This window comes from Procambarus clarkii, chromosome 38 (assembly GCF_040958095.1).
Source record: "Procambarus clarkii isolate CNS0578487 chromosome 38, FALCON_Pclarkii_2.0, whole genome shotgun sequence".
In the NCBI taxonomy this organism is placed as follows: domain Eukaryota; kingdom Metazoa; phylum Arthropoda; class Malacostraca; order Decapoda; family Cambaridae; genus Procambarus; species Procambarus clarkii.
The window spans coordinates 14,339,305-14,354,887 of record NC_091187.1 but is presented as its reverse complement, the minus strand read 5'-3'; the positions used below and the strand labels follow the sequence as shown (position 1 = coordinate 14,354,887).

Genomic DNA, 15,583 nt, shown 5'->3' with positions numbered 1-15,583 from the left:
CATAAGGGTCCAGGACGGACCGGAACGTCGTCACATAAGGGTCCAGGACGGACCGGAACGTCGCCACATAAGCGTCCAGGACGGACCGGAACGTCGTCACATAAGGGACCAGGACGGACCGGAACGTCGTCACATAAGGGTCCAGGACGGACCGGAACGTCGTCACATGAGGGTCCAGGACGGACCGGAACGTCGTCACATAAGGGTCCAGGACGGACCGAAACGTCGTCACATAAGGGTCCAGGACGGACCGGAACGTCGTCACATAAGGGTCCAGGACGGACCGGAACGTCGTCACATGAGGGTCCAGGACGGACCGGAACGTCGTCACATAAGGGTCCAGGACGGACCGAAACGTCGTCACATAAGGGTCCAGGACGGACCGGAACGTCGTCACATAAGGGTCCAGGACGGACCGGAACGTCGTCACATAAGGGTCCAGGACGGACCGAAACGTCGTCACATAAGGGTCCAGGACGGACCGGAACGTCGTCACATAAGGGTCCAGGACGGACCGAAACGTCGTAGATCTCATTATATACGTGTGGGCTCAGTTATTTGTTTCATCCAGGCTATTGTGACCTATTCTTTATAAACACTTTTTTGTTCTTGAAATTCATTTCCCAAGATGGCCACTAACGAACAAGAGATTACTCAAGAAAATCGTCATAACATTATATATCTCCCAAAAAATCTTTGGAGCAGAACGGGTATCGAACCTGGGTCCTGGGTAACCCCGCATGGCATACGATCACTCTCAAGAGGAGAGAGATTTATTCTATGGGGCCGTTATGGAGCGATCTGGAATCATACTTAAAAAAAAATTGCTTTTACACAATCAGCAAAACAATAATTTTCAACTAACATCTTGGCTGCTTGAGCTGCCTCGGTCAACACAGCGGGAATACTTTTAGTACTAGATCATTCCCTGATTCACCCTCGTGTGGAGGGGACTTGATTACTTCTGCCTTCAGGGTCGGCGTTCGATCCCCAATGGTCCAAGTGGTTGGTCATCGTTCATTCACCCCGTCCTCATATCCCAGCTCTTGTGTCCTCATCTCACTCTCAAATGTTATGGAGTCATGCATAGTGCTCTGTACTAGTCATTACCTTGTGTTATAACTCGTAGATAACTCTCTAACAGCCTGACGTTACATGATTCAGGTATTCTCCCCATTGGCTAATAGTAGTAGTAGGCATCCATCAGTCTCAGGAGACTATGGAGTTGCGCTCTGGTGTCGGCCTGGTCTGGAGTGGTCTCACCAGGGCGCAAAGCCAGGGTAGGTTGATTCGGGGGTGAAGCTGTTACCCAGGCAGCAGGTCCCCCCTCTCCACGGCGCTGAAAGTCTCCAATGGAAAGGCAAGCAATATGTGAAGGTCAATAGGCCTTCACATATTGCTATATTCAGCCGCCTTCGTCAACCTTCAAGATTCTGAAGATAGATTCTGAAGCCCCAACTATAATTAGTTTCCAGCATCCTCTCTCAGCGTTTATCATAGGTCTTGATCTCTCCCGTAAGCTCACAGCATCCACCCCCCCCCACATCTTACGACCGACTGATTGATGAAGATTAAGCCACCCAAGACGTTGCACGGGCATGAATAACCCGTAACTGGTAGATTTTGGGGAGCGAATGTGATCTTTGGTCGTGAAATGGAATATGACTTACGACCGCGCCTTTGCCTCCCACAACAATAACCCCACCTCAGCCCTACCTCACCTCAGCCCTACCCCACCTCAGCCCTCCCCCACCTCAGCCCTCCCCCACCTCAGCCCTACCCCACCTCAGCCCTACCCCACCTCAGCCCTACCCCACCTCAGCCCTCCCCCACCTCAGCCCTCCCATACCTCAGCCCTCCCCCACCTCAGCCCTACCCCACCTCAGCCCTACCCCACCTCAGCCCTACCCCACCTCAGCCCTACCCCACCTCAGCCCTCCCCCACCTCAGCCTTACCCCACCTCAGCCCTCCCCCACCTCAGCCCTCCCATACCTCAGCCCTCCCCCACCTCAGCCCTACCCCACCTCAGCCCTACCCCACCTCAGTCCTCCCCCGCCTCAGCCCTCCCCCGCCTCAGCCCTACCCCGCCTCAGCCCTACCCCGCCTCAGTCCTACCCCACCTCAGCCCTCCCCCACCTCAGCCCTACCCCACCTCAGCCCTCCCCCACCTCAGCCCTCCCCCACCTCAGCCCTCCCCCACCTCAGCCCTACCCCACCTCAGCCCTCCCCCACCTCAGCCCTCCCCCACCTCAGCCCTCCCCCACCTCAGCCCTCCCCCACCTCAGCCCTCCCCCACCTCAGCCCTACCCCACCTCAGCCCTACCCCACCTCAGCCCTCCCCCACCTCAGCCCTACCCCACCTCAGCCCTACCCCACCTCAGCCCTCCCCCACCTCAGCCCTCCCCCACCTCAGCCCTCCCCCACCTCAGCCCTCCCCCACCTCAGCCCTACCCCACCTCAGCCCTCCCCCACCTCAGCCCTACCCCACCTCAGCCCTCCCCCACCTCAGCCCTCCCCCACCTCAGCCTTACCTCACCTCAGCCCTCCCCCACCCCAGCCCTCCCCTACTTCAGCCCTACCCCACCTCAGCCCTACCCCACCTGCCGCCTGCACACACGACACATGACACCACGGAGTGTGGAAGCACTGTGGTAACTGTGCCCTTGTAACAGTTTACGCTTCAGATGCTCAAGTACTCACACGCCATGCTCAGCACCGTACTGTGCAGCCCTCGTTGTCTTGGCAACATCTGACGCATCCTCTCCCCTCCTCTGTATTGTATACCGTAGTTACTCTCTCTCTCTCTCTCTCTCTCTCTCTCTCTCTCTCTCTCTCTCTCTCTCGTGATTCTTTGAAACGTGGGTTTTATTCTTTGTTGACGCCACCTCCTATGTCTTCCATAATCCTTGCGTCTTCACTCTTCTTCACTCCCACTCTCTGCGTCACTCTAACTCTGCGTCACTCTCATTTTCGGCGTCACTCTCACTCTCAGTGCCACTCTCACTCTCAGCGTCAATGGGTGTTGGGGAGAGTCCTTGATGGTGGGTGTGGCCCTAGTGCTAGGAGTGGCCGGTGTTCTCCTAGTGCTAGGAGTGGCCGGTGTTCTCCTAGTGCTAGGAGTGGCCGGTGTTCTCCTAGTGCTAGGAGTGGCCGGTGTTCTCCTAGTGCTAGGAGTGGCCGGTGTTCTCCTAGTGCTAGGAGTGGCCGGTGTTCTCCTAGCGCTAGGAGTGGCCAGTGTTCTCCTAGTGCTAGGAGTGGCCGGTGTTCTCCTAGTGCTAGGAGTGGCCAGTGTTCTCCTAGTGCTAGGAGTGGCCGGTGTTCTCCTAGTGCTAGGAGTGGCCGGTGTTCTCCTAGTGCTAGGAGTGGCCGGTGTTCTCCTAGCGCTAGGAGTGGCCAGTGTTCTCCTAGTGCTAGGAGTGGCCGGTGTTCTCCTAGTGCTAGGAGTGGCCGGTGTTCTCCTAGTGCTAGGAGTGGCCGGTGTTCTCCTAGCGCTAGGAGTGGCCAGTGTTCTCCTAGTGCTAGGAGTGGCCGGTGTTCTCCTAGTGCTAGGAGTGGCCGGTGTTCTCCTAGTGCTAGGAGTGACCAGTGTTCTCCTAGTGCTAGGAGTGGTCAGTGTTCTCCTAGTGCTAGGAGTGACCAATGTTCTCCTAGTGGACTCAACTGCACGCACACACACGCACTCACGATTATAAGCATAAATTCCTTAAATACACATAAAATGCTCACGCGAGCGTTACGTATGTATGTATGTATGAGTGTATGTATGTATGAGTGTATGTATGTATGAGTGTATGCATGTATGAGTGTATGCATGTATAAATGAGTGTGTGTATGTATGTATATATGAGTGTATGTATGTATGTATATATATGAGTGTATGTATGTATATATATGAGTGTATGTATGTATGTATGTATGTATGTATGTATGTATGTATGTATGCAATTGTATTTATCTACTTGTTCTTTCTAGGCTTAAACTTAACTTTCTGTGCTCACCTAATTCATCTTACCTAATTGTGCTTTTCGGGCAAGAAGCATCTTCTCTGTGGCCGACTCTTGCGTATATATATTAATGAGGCTACTCTCTAGTGTCCATTATTTCGTCTATTTCATCATCATTAACTTCATTTCATTCATCTTTCACACGTACAAGACACGAGTATCTTCTGATACTCTTGCACTTCAAGACGCCGCCATTGGTCTCTCCCACTATTGTTCTTAGTAACCATACCATGAATAAACCCACAGGGGGCGTGATGAGGGCTCGAACCTACGCACGGGATTTTACCAAAAAGTTACAAAAAGTACTATTTAAGCAATCTTTAAAAAGGGGGATGAGTTGGAGTATCTTATATGTCTCAATTATGTCTTCTCAAGGTTTGTTCTGAATTAGTATATGTAAATTCAGTGTGCGTAACCTGTCCTCGTAAGTATATTAGGTAAAATATACTCGTCTCCAGTGGTATACCTGTATATCCTCACATTTATTCTCATACTTCACATACACTATCATACACATGCTCTCATATACACTCTCATGCTCACATCCTATCATTCCTACCTTCACGCACACCCAACACATACACCCTTATGCACACGCCCTCACACACACAAACACTCACACACACACAAACACACACACACACACACACAAACACTCACACACAGGTGGAAGCTGAGTGTCCAAATGAGCCACAGTGACATTAGAAAGAACTTTTTCAGTGTCAGAGTGGTTAACAAATGGAATGTATTAGGTAGTGATGTGGTGGAGGCTGACTCCATACACAGTTTCAAATGTAGATATGATAGAGCCCAATAGGCTCAGGAACCTGTACACCAGTTGACTGAGTTGATTTATAGTTGAGAGGCGAGACCAAAGAGGCAGACCTTAACCCCCGCAAGCACAACTAGGTTAGTACACACGCACACACACACACACACACACACACCTACCTGTGTGTGTGTGTGTGTGTGTGTGTGTGTGTGTGTGTGTGTGTGTGTGTGTGTGTGTGTGTGTGTGTGTGTGTATGTATGTATTCAACTAGGTGAGTACATACACACATACCCTCACACACACAAATATACACCCAAAAAAGCCATCCTCACATACACTATCATACGGAATCTCATAAATATACAATACAGACACACACACAAATTAGGCAAGACAGAGAAGAATGGGCAGATTGCATATTTCTGGACTGCCAAAAAGCCTTTGATACAGTACCCCACCGGAGGTTACTATACCAACTTGAGAGGCAGACGGGAGTAGACAGAACCGCACTATCATGGGTAAGGAATTACCTGACAGACAGGTGTCAGAGAGTGAGAGTGAGGGGCGAGGAGTCTGACTGGCGTAGAGTAACAAGCGGGGTGCCTCAAGGGTCACTCCTGGCTCCCATACTATTCCTCATTTATGTAAACAACTTGACTGCAGGAGTTGAGTCTTACATGTCAATGTTTGCAGATGATGCAAGACTAATGAGGAGGGTTGAGACAGATGAGGATTGTAAGATTCTCCAGGATGACTGGAACAGGTTGCAGAGATGGTCCGAGAAATGACTGCTAGAGTTCAACACCAGCAAGTGTAAGGTTATGAAATAAAATCAGGAGCCTGGAGACCGAAAGACCCATACAGGATGAAGGGAAACTACCTCCCTATAACGTCTAGAGAAAAGGACTTGTGAGTGGACATAACACCAAACCTAACTCCAGAGGCTCATATAAACAGAATAACGTCAGCCACATACTCATACGCAAAAGTCAGAACATCCTTCAGAAACTTGACTAAGGAGGCTTTTAGATCACTGTATACCACCTATGTGAGGCCAGTCTTAGAGTATGCCGACCCATCCTGGAGCCCCCATCTAAAAAAACACACAAGGAAGCTCGAAAAGGTGCAGAAGTTTGCAACGAGACTCGTCCCAGAGCTGCGAGGGATGAGGTACGAAGACAGACTGAAGGAACTAAACCTGACGAAGATAGAAAGGAGGAGGGAGAAGGGGAACATGATAGAGACGTATAAAATATTTAGAGGGAGTGACAAGGTGGAAACAGAGGAAATGTTTACAATGAATAACAATAGTACAAGGGGGCACGGATGGAAGCTTGAGACTCAGATGTGTCACAGAGATGTTAGAAATTTAGCTTAAGGAGAGTGAGTAAATGGAATGACCTAAAGGAGCAGGTTATAGAGGCTAACACCATTCATAACTGTGAAAGCAGGTAAGATAGAAAAGTAGGCCAGGAGTCATAGCATTACACAACCAACTCTTTCCTGCTGGTACAAATAGGTGAGTACACACACACTCAAACATACACAACCATACTCACCCTCACACATACACAACCATACACATACACACCCCTCACACACACACACCACCATACACTGGCACTAATCTCTTTATGTTCCACACATTCTTAGACGTTTAATTCATGTCCTACCCCCCCCCCCCCAGACCTGTAGATATTCCAACCCGGCCTCCTAACAGCACGTCGCATTTTGACGTATATTTTACCTAAAGCCAAAAATTATCGTACTAGAAAATGGCAGCGGCTGGCGAAATTGACACACTGTCCCGTTTTCTGTTTTGGGTCCTCTGGCAGGTTAGGAGAGGACTCTTTAAGTGCGCCAGTTTCTTGACGTTGGGAAATCTTAGGAGGACGGGCTGGACAATTACCAAATGTTCTCTATATTGTAAAACCTTGTTCTATCTTGTTCTAAGGAGCCGGTGGCTGAGCGGACAGAACACTGGACGCATGATCCTGTGGTCCCGGGTTCGATCCCGGGCGCTGGCGAGAAACAATGGGCAGAGTTTCTTTCACCCTGATGCCCCTGTTACCTTGCAGTAAATAGGTACCCGGGAGTTAGTCAACTGTCACGGGCTGTTTCCTGGGGGTGGAGGCCTGGTCGAGGACCGGGCCGCGGGGACACTAAGCCCCGAAATCATCTCAAGATAACCTCAAGATAACATACCTGGGTGTGAAAAGCCCATCACAGGCACCCAATTACACCTGAAGTACTGAAAACTCCTTTGTATATCTCTTATGTGCCTATGTAAACAACAGCACTTTACAGAGGCAAAGACAGCGTTGAACTTTACACATTACACACAGAAATCACACTAACGTGATGTATCAAATGAACAAATCAATCAAGAGTGCAAATCATGAATTTGCACTCTTGCCTGTCTTAATAGAAGGCCGAAGGAGTCGACAGGAAGAGGATGAGAGTTATCAAGACAGCAGTAAGGTGTTGAGAGGGGACCAGATGCAGGTATCACCAAATATTTACGTGTCTTGCGGAACCCGTACATCTTTCCTCCATCATGTAGGCTCAAGTCTGTATATATTAAACAGTTTATGAGCCTGGAAACGTCACAACCCAAGATTATTATTATTATACACACCCGCACAGTGCCTCGGAGCTCATAAACTGTTGGACAAACTCAAAGGCGCCATGAGTGAGCAAAGATGCACAGGTTTCGTAAGTGGACACATAAATACTTGATGGATCTTCTGCTGGTCACAGGCCCCGGGGCGGCGAGGAGGAGGGAAGATCTGCTGATTGCTCGTACTGCCATTACTGTGTCATTATCAGCAACCTTGGTCCATGGCTGCGTCATAGATGGTCAACTGAGCCATGTTCACGTCATCTCTAGTACATCTCAACACATTCTCAAGAGCTCCGTCTATGTAGTAAAGCTTTTTATTCGTTCAATTTCTGTGCTGATGCGAAGAAGGTGTTTGTTGACATTGTAAAAGAAAGCAAGAGTGCCGTACGACACTTTCTCCGCCTTTGAGGTAATCATATGACAGGTGATTTTTCACTGTCATCTAACGTCTCGTCTCAGACTCTTACTAAACTGCACTAAATGCCATCTTTAGTACACATTTAGACCCTATCAATTAACAGAACATTTATCCTACAACTCCAAGAACATGAACAAACTGCAGACGGAAAATAGAAGTAAGGAACCCATGGTGGAGGCGCGCCTGGCAGGGGTGTGTGAGAGATGCTGGGGGTGGTAGGAGAAGCTCACCACGTGCATCATAGCAGTCGTCAGCACGTTGTGAGCGCGCGTGCACACTCCGCCTCACCCCTCCACACCCCAAGCTGGGATTTAGCACCTCAACTAGAACTCCAATCGGTGTAAAGGAGATTTTCCAGTCAATAAACCACTGGTACAGGATTTCTCCCCCTGTTTTTGGAGATCTGTCGCCATTTTGAAGTGTCAGAGATTTTTGTAGACTTTCTTGTTTAAACGAAACACGTGCTAAGACCAAACGAAACACGTGCTAAGACCAAACGAAACACGTGCTAAGACCAAACAAAACACGTGTTAAGACCAAACAAAACACGTGTTTAGACCAAGCAAAGCAACGAGTGTCCCAAGACAATAGATTGAAGCCCCACTGTCATTTTGAAGCATTCAGGTAAGTTTGCAATTGTTTACACTCTTGTATACAAGAAACATGTCAACTCTCAATAGCAAGGTATAAAAATTTATGCCAACTTAGATTTTTTTCAAATTACAATTATGATACTAATTCAATAGGATGATTATGTGTTTTGCAAGGGTAGTTCTGCTCTGGGGGGGGGGGGAGGGAGGGCAGAAGGGAGGAAAAATAAGAGATCTCAATGCCTTTCATAAGTAGTTATCCTCTTCAGGGATGACGATTTATCTTGATTCTTGGTTATCTTGGTTATCTTGAGTGAAGGATAATAATTCGCCGATATCACGCTGAGCATTAGAGCTCATATCTGCTTGGTCGGTGTTCTACCGGGCAGTTTTATCCCGGGCGGTGTTCTACCGGGCAGTATTATCCCGGGCGGTGTTCTACCGGGCAGTATTATCCCGGTCGGTGTTCTACCGGGCAGTATTATCCCGGGTGGTGTTCTACCGGGCAGTATTATCCCGGGCGGTGTTCTACCGGGCAGTATTATCCCGGGTGGTGTTCTACCGGGCAGTATTATCCCGGGTGGTGTTCTACCGGGCAGTATTATCCCGGGCGGTGTTCTACCGGGCAGTATTATCCCGGTCGGTGTTCTACCGGGCAGTATTATCCCGGGTGGTGTTCTACCGGGCAGTATTATCCAGGGCGGTGTTCTACCGGGCAGTATTATCCCGGTCGGTGTTCTACCGGGCAGTATTATCCCGGGCGGTGTTCTACCGGGCAGTATTATCCCGGGTGGTGTTCTACCGGGCAGTATTATCCCGGGCGGTGTTCTACCGGGCAGTATTATCCCGGGCGGTGTTCTACCGGGCAGTATTATCCCGGTCGGTGTTCTACCTGGCAGTATTATCCTGGGCGGTGTTCTACCGGGCAGTATTATCCCGGTCGGTGTTCTACCGGGCAGTATTATCCCGGGTGGTGTTCTACCGGGCAGTATTATCCAGGGCGGTGTTCTACCGGGCAGTATTATCCCGGTCGGTGTTCTACCGGGCAGTATTATCCCGGGCGGTGTTCTACCGGGCAGTATTATCCCGGTCGGTGTTCTACCTGGCAGTATTATCCTGGGCGGTGTTCTACCGGGCAGTATTATAAAGGGCGGTGTTCTACATAGAAGAATTATCCCGGGTAGTGTTCTACCTGGCAGTATTATCCTGGGCGGTGTTCTACCGGGCAGTATTATCCCGGGCGGTGTTCTACCGGGCAGTATTATCCCGGGCGGTGTTCTACCTGGCAGTATTATCCCGGGTGGTGTTCTACCGGGCAGTATTATCCAGGGTGGTGTTCTACCGGGCAGTATTATCCCGGGTGGTGTTCTACCGGCAGTATTATCCCGGGCGGTTTTCTACCTGGCAGTATTATCCTGGGCGGTGTTCTACCGGGCAGTATTATCCCGGGCGGTGTTCTACCTGGCAGTATTATCCCGGGTGGTGTTCTACCGGGCAGTATTATCCTGGGCGGTGTTCTACCGGGCAGTATTATCCCGGGCGGTGTTCTACCGGGCAGTATTATCCCTGTTGGTGTTCTACCGGGCAGTATTATCCTGGGCGGTGTTCTACCGGGCAGTATTATCCTGGGCGGTGTTCTACCGGGCAGTATTATCCTGGGCGGTGTTCTACCGGGCAGTATTATCCTGGGTGGTGTTCTACCGGGCAGTATTATCCTGGGCGGTGTTCTACCGGGCAGTATTATCCTGGGCGGTGTTCTACCGGGCAGTATTATCCCGGGTGGTGTTCTACCGGGCAGTATTATCCTGGGCGGTGTTCTACCGGGCAGTATTATCCCGGTCGGTGTTCTACCGGGCAATATAATTCCGAACGGTGTCCTACCGAGCAATATAATTCCGAACGGTGTTCTACCGAGCAATATAATTCCGAACGGTGTCCTACCGAGCAATATAATTCCGAACGGTGTTCTACCGAGCAATATAATTCCGAAAGGTGTCCTACCGAGCAATATAATTCCGAACGGTGTCCTACCGAGCAATATAATTCCGAACGGTGTTCTACCGAGCAATATAATTCCGAACGGTGTCCTACCGAGCAATATAATTCCGAACAGTGTTCTACCGAGCAATATAATTCCGAACGGTGTTCTACCGAGCAATATAATTCCGAACGGTGTTCTACCGAGCAATATAATTCCGAACGGTGTCCTACCGAGCAATATAATTCCGAACAGTGTTCTACCGAGCAATATAATTCCGAACGGTGTTCTACCGAGCAATATAATTCCGAACGGTGTCCTACCGAGCAATATAATTCCGAACAGTGTTCTACCGAGCAATATAATTCCGAACAGTGTCATTCATCAGAATCGTTTCCTGATGGCATCAACTAATTCCTATATTTTAATTACATTTAATTTGTTGTATTTCTGGTACAGTATATCTTAATAATAGATAACAGGGGTTATCTATTATTATCTATTATTAAGCTCCATATAAATAACCTTAACCTATAGATAAGGATATCTATAACCTTAACCCCCCCCCCATCCCAAATCCTTATCCCATCCAAGTGATATATAGTCGTAATGACTTGTCGCTTTCCCCTGATAATTCCCTTTCCCTCTTAAAAAATAAACACACAAAAAACTAAATCTAAAAATTCATGTCTAAATCTAAATCTAAAAATTCATGTCTAAATCTAAATTTCAAAATTCAACACCACTGTCCATCAGCTGGTGTTGCCATATCCTGATCTCTGAATACTGCTCTTTGGAAGCCTATTGTGAAAATTTTCTACAGAATATTTGTAATATTTATATGGGATTTTCTCCCCTTGAAACCCTCTGAAGAAAATAAAACTGGTAATTCTACAATTCTACACGGTGGTGTAGTCAAAGTTGACTTACTGCTTCAAACTTGACTTCCGTTCAGAGAGAGATAATGTGTCAAATTTGAATTTCTCTGAAACAGACATAATGTTTCAAACTTGACTTCCGTTCAGAGAGATAATGTTTCAAACTTGACTTCCGTTCAGAGAGATAATGTTTCAAACTTGACTTCCGTTCAGAGAGATAATGTTTCAAACTTGACTTCCGTTCAGAGAGATAATGTTTCAAACTTGACTTCCGTTCAGAGAGACATAATGTTTCAAACTTGACTTCCGTTCAGAGAGACATAATGTTTCAAACTTGACTTCCGTTCAGAGAGATAATGTTTCAAACTTGAATTCCTCTCAGATAGGGATAATGTGTCAGACAAATTCCTCTCAGACAAGAGATAATTTATCAAACTTGAATTCCTCTTAGATAGACATAATAATGTTTCAAACTTGATTTCGTCTGAGAGAAGGAAAAGGTTTCGAAATGTGTCTCTCAGGAATCTGAAGGTAACTTGAAGTTAGGTAGACTAAGAGGAATTTAAAGTTGTTCACGGAACATAACAGAATTTGAAACTAAGTTTGATTTCAGACTAGCTAAGTGAGGAGAGCTTGAGTGTCCAGGGATGTGTGTGTGTCCAGGGATGTGTGAGTGTCCAGGGATGTGTGAGTGTCCAGCGATGTGTGAGTGTCCAGGGATGTGTGAGTGTCCAGGGATGTGTGTGTGTCCAGGGATGTGTGAGTGTCCAGGGATGTATGAGTGTCCAGGGATGTGTGAGTGTCCAGGGATGTGTGAGTGTCCAGGGATGTGTGAGTGTCCAGGGATGTGTGAGTGTCCAGCGATGTGTGAGTGTCCAGGGATGTGTGTGTGTCCAGGGATGTGTGAGTGTCCAGGGATGTGTGAGTGTCCAGGGATGTGTGAGTGTCCAGGGATGTGTGAGTGTCCAGGGATGTGTGAGTGTCCAGGGATGTGTGAGTGTCCAGGGATGTGTGAGTGTCCAGGGATGTGTGAGTGTCCAGCGATGTGTGAGTGTCCAGGGATGTGTGAGTGTCCAGGGATGTGTGAGTGTCCAGGGATGTGTGAGTGTCCAGCGATGTGTGAGTGTCCAGGGATGTGTGAGTGTCCAGGGATGTGTGAGTGTCCAGCGATGTGTGAGTGTCCAGGGATGTGTGTGTGTCCAGGGATGTGTGAGTGTCCAGGGATGTGTGAGTGTCCAGCGATGTGTGAGTGTCCAGGGATGTGTGTGTGTCCAGCGATGTGTGAGTGTCCAGGGATGTGTGTGTGTCCAGGGATGTGTGTGTCCAGGGATGTGTGAGTGTCCAGGGATGTGTGAGTGTCCAGGGATGTGTGAGTGTCCAGGGATGTGTGAGTGTCCAGGGATGTGTGAGTGTCCAGCGATGTGTGAGTGTCCAGGGATGTGTGAGTATCCAGGGATGTGTGAGTGTCCAGGGATGTGTGAGTGTCCAGCGATGTGTGAGTGTCCAGGGATGTGTGAGTGTCCAGGGATGTGTGTGTGTCCAGGGATGTGTGAGTGTCCAGGGATGTGTGAGTGTCCAGGGATGTGTGAGTGTCCAGGGATGTGTGTGTGTCCAGCCATGTGTGAGTGTCCAGGGATGTGTGAGTATCCAGGGATGTACTCACCTAGTTGTGCTTGCGGGGGTTGAGCTCTGGCTCTTTGGTCCCGCCTCTCAACTGTCAATCAACTGGTGTACAGGTTCCTGAGCCTACTGGGCTCTATCATATCTACATATGAAACTGTGTATGGAGTCAGCCTCCACCACATCATTGCCTAATGCGTTAATTACTCTCACACTGAAAAAAATATTTTTAATGTGTCTGTAGCTCATGTGGGTACTAAGTTTCCACCTGTGTCCCCTTGTTCGTGTTCCACCCGTGCTAAATAGTTTGTATGTGTCAACCCCTGTCAAATCCCCCGAGAATTTTGTAGGTGGTGGTCATGTCTCCCCTGACTCCTCTGTCTTCTAAGGATGTGAGGTTTAGCTCCCGAAGCCAATCCTCATAACTCATGCCTCTCAGTTTGGATACTAGTCTGCTGGCATACCTATGAACCGTCTCTAACTTTGAATTGTGTTTAAATAGGTATGGAATCCAGGCTGGAGCTGCATACTCCAGGACTGATGTGACATAAGTCGTATACGAGGTTCTGAATGATTCCTTACACAAGTTTCTAGAGGCAGTTCTTATGTTGGCAAATCTAGCATTTGCCGCTGATGATATCGTTTTGGGGTGGGCCTCTGGGGACAGGTTCGGTGTGATGTCAACCTCCAGATCTTTCTAAATGACTCTTGCAGGATTTCACCTCCCAGATGGTATCTTGCGTTCGGCCTCCTGGAAAGTCGTTTATATATATTAGAAACAGGATGGGTCCAAGTACAGAGTCCTGTGGGACTCCGCTGGTGACATCTCGCCACTCTGATGCCTCACCCCTCACCGTTACTCGCTGTTTCCTGTGGCATAGATACTCCCTTATCCACTGGAGCCCTTTACTTTTTACTCCTGCCTGTTGCTCCACCTTTTGTAGATAAACTTTTGTAACAGCCTCTTAAGGAGTACCACATCAAAGGCTTTCTGACAGTCTAAGAAAATGTAGTCTGTCCACCCTTCTCTTTCTTGCCTAATTTTTGTCGCCTGGTCATAAAATTCTATTAAGCCTGTGAGACACGATTTACAATCCCTGAACCCATACTGGTGGTGTGTTACAAAGCTCCTTCTCTCCAGATGTTTTACGAGCCTTTTCCTCACGATCTTCTCCATCACCTTGCATGGTATACAAGTTAGGGAAACTGGACTGTAGTTCAGTGCTTCTTGCTTGACACCCTTTTTGTATATTGGGACTACATTAGCTGTTTTCCAGCTTTCCGGTAGGTCTCCTGTTTCCAGTGACCTGTTATACACCATAGAGAGTGGCACACTATGTGCTTCTGCACCATCTTTTAGTATCCATGGTGATATTCTGTCAGGCCCAACAGCCTTTGTCACATCCAGCTCCAGCAGACACCTTTTGAACTCATCACTGGTAAGCTCAAATTCCTCCAAGGTTGCTTGGTTTGCCTCCTCCTCTCTCATTACAGGGACTTCTCCTTGTTCTATTGTGAAGACCTCCTGGAATCTCTTGCTGAGTTCTTCACGCACCTCCTTGTCATTCTCTGTGTACCTGTTCTCCCCTTTACACAGTTTCATCACTTGTTCCTTCACTGTTGTTTTCCTCCTGATGTGGCTGTGGAGCAGTTTTGGTTGGGTCTTGGCTTTAATCGCTATGTCATTTTCATACTGTCTCTCTGCTTCCCTCCTCACTCTGATGTACTCATTCCTGGCCCTCTGGTATCTCCCCTTGCTATCCGGGAGTGGTCAGTGGTGTGTAGGTGTCCAGGGATGTGAGTCCAGGAATGTGTGGGTGTCCAGGGATGTGTGTCCAGGAATGTGTGGGTGTCCAGGGATGTGTGTGTCCAGGAATGTGTGGGTGTCCAGGGATGTGTGTCCAGGAATGTGTGGGTGTCCAGGGATGTGTGTGTCCAGGAATGTGTGGGTGTCCAGGGATGTGTGTGTCCAGGAATGTGTGGGTGTCCAGGGATGTGTGTGTCCAGGAATGTGTGGGTGTCCAGGGATGTGTGTGTCCAGGAATGTGTGGGTGTCCAGGGATGTGTGTGTCCAGGAATGTGTGGGTGTCCAGGGATGTGTGTGTCCAGCAGTGTCTGAATGTCTAATGCAGTGTGACTTGAAACAATAAGATCTATTGCTTTACCCGGTAAACTGTTACCCACAAATCAACAAGCCTGTTTCCAGGTGATGTTCAGGGATGTGTGAGTGTCCAGGGATGTGTGAGTGTCCAGGGATGTGTGAGTGTCCAGGGATGTGTGAGTGTCCAGGGATGTGTGAGTGTCCAGGGATGTGTGAGTGTCCAGGGATGTGTAAGTGTCCAGGGATGTGTGAGTGTCCAGGGGATGTGTGAGTGTCCAGGGATGTGTTACTGTCCAGGGATGTGTGAGTGTCCAGGGATGTGTTACTGTCCAGGGATGTGTGAATGTCCAGGGATGTGTGAGCGTCCAGATGCATCACCACACATTCCTGCGATGTGCACGAAAGCATCTAGGACACACTAGCATGGCTGGGTCATGTTAGATGAAGGGATGATGGTAGACTAAGAAAGAGTGTGTATTTAAGTGAACCTGAGGGTAGGAAGAGAAGACGAAACCTGTAAAGAAGTGTGTGAGGAAGTGGGGAATGTGTGTACTTAGTTGTACTTACCTAGTTGTGCTTGGCAGGGGGTTGAGTAACA

The 15,583-nt window shown here is 48.7% G+C and overlaps 1 protein-coding gene across 1 annotated transcript in view; it reads left to right on the top strand.

The window, feature by feature from the left end:
* LOC123771994 (uncharacterized) overlaps nucleotides 1-10,855 on the top strand; it is a 21,783-nt gene extending 10,928 nt beyond the window's left edge. The window contains exon 5 of the mRNA XM_069337505.1: nucleotides 9,997-10,855. Within this exon, the coding sequence (XP_069193606.1) occupies nucleotides 9,997-10,855 (859 nt within the window). The remainder of the gene's footprint in view (nucleotides 1-9,996) is intronic.
* The last annotated feature ends 4,728 nt before the right edge of the window (nucleotides 10,856-15,583 follow it).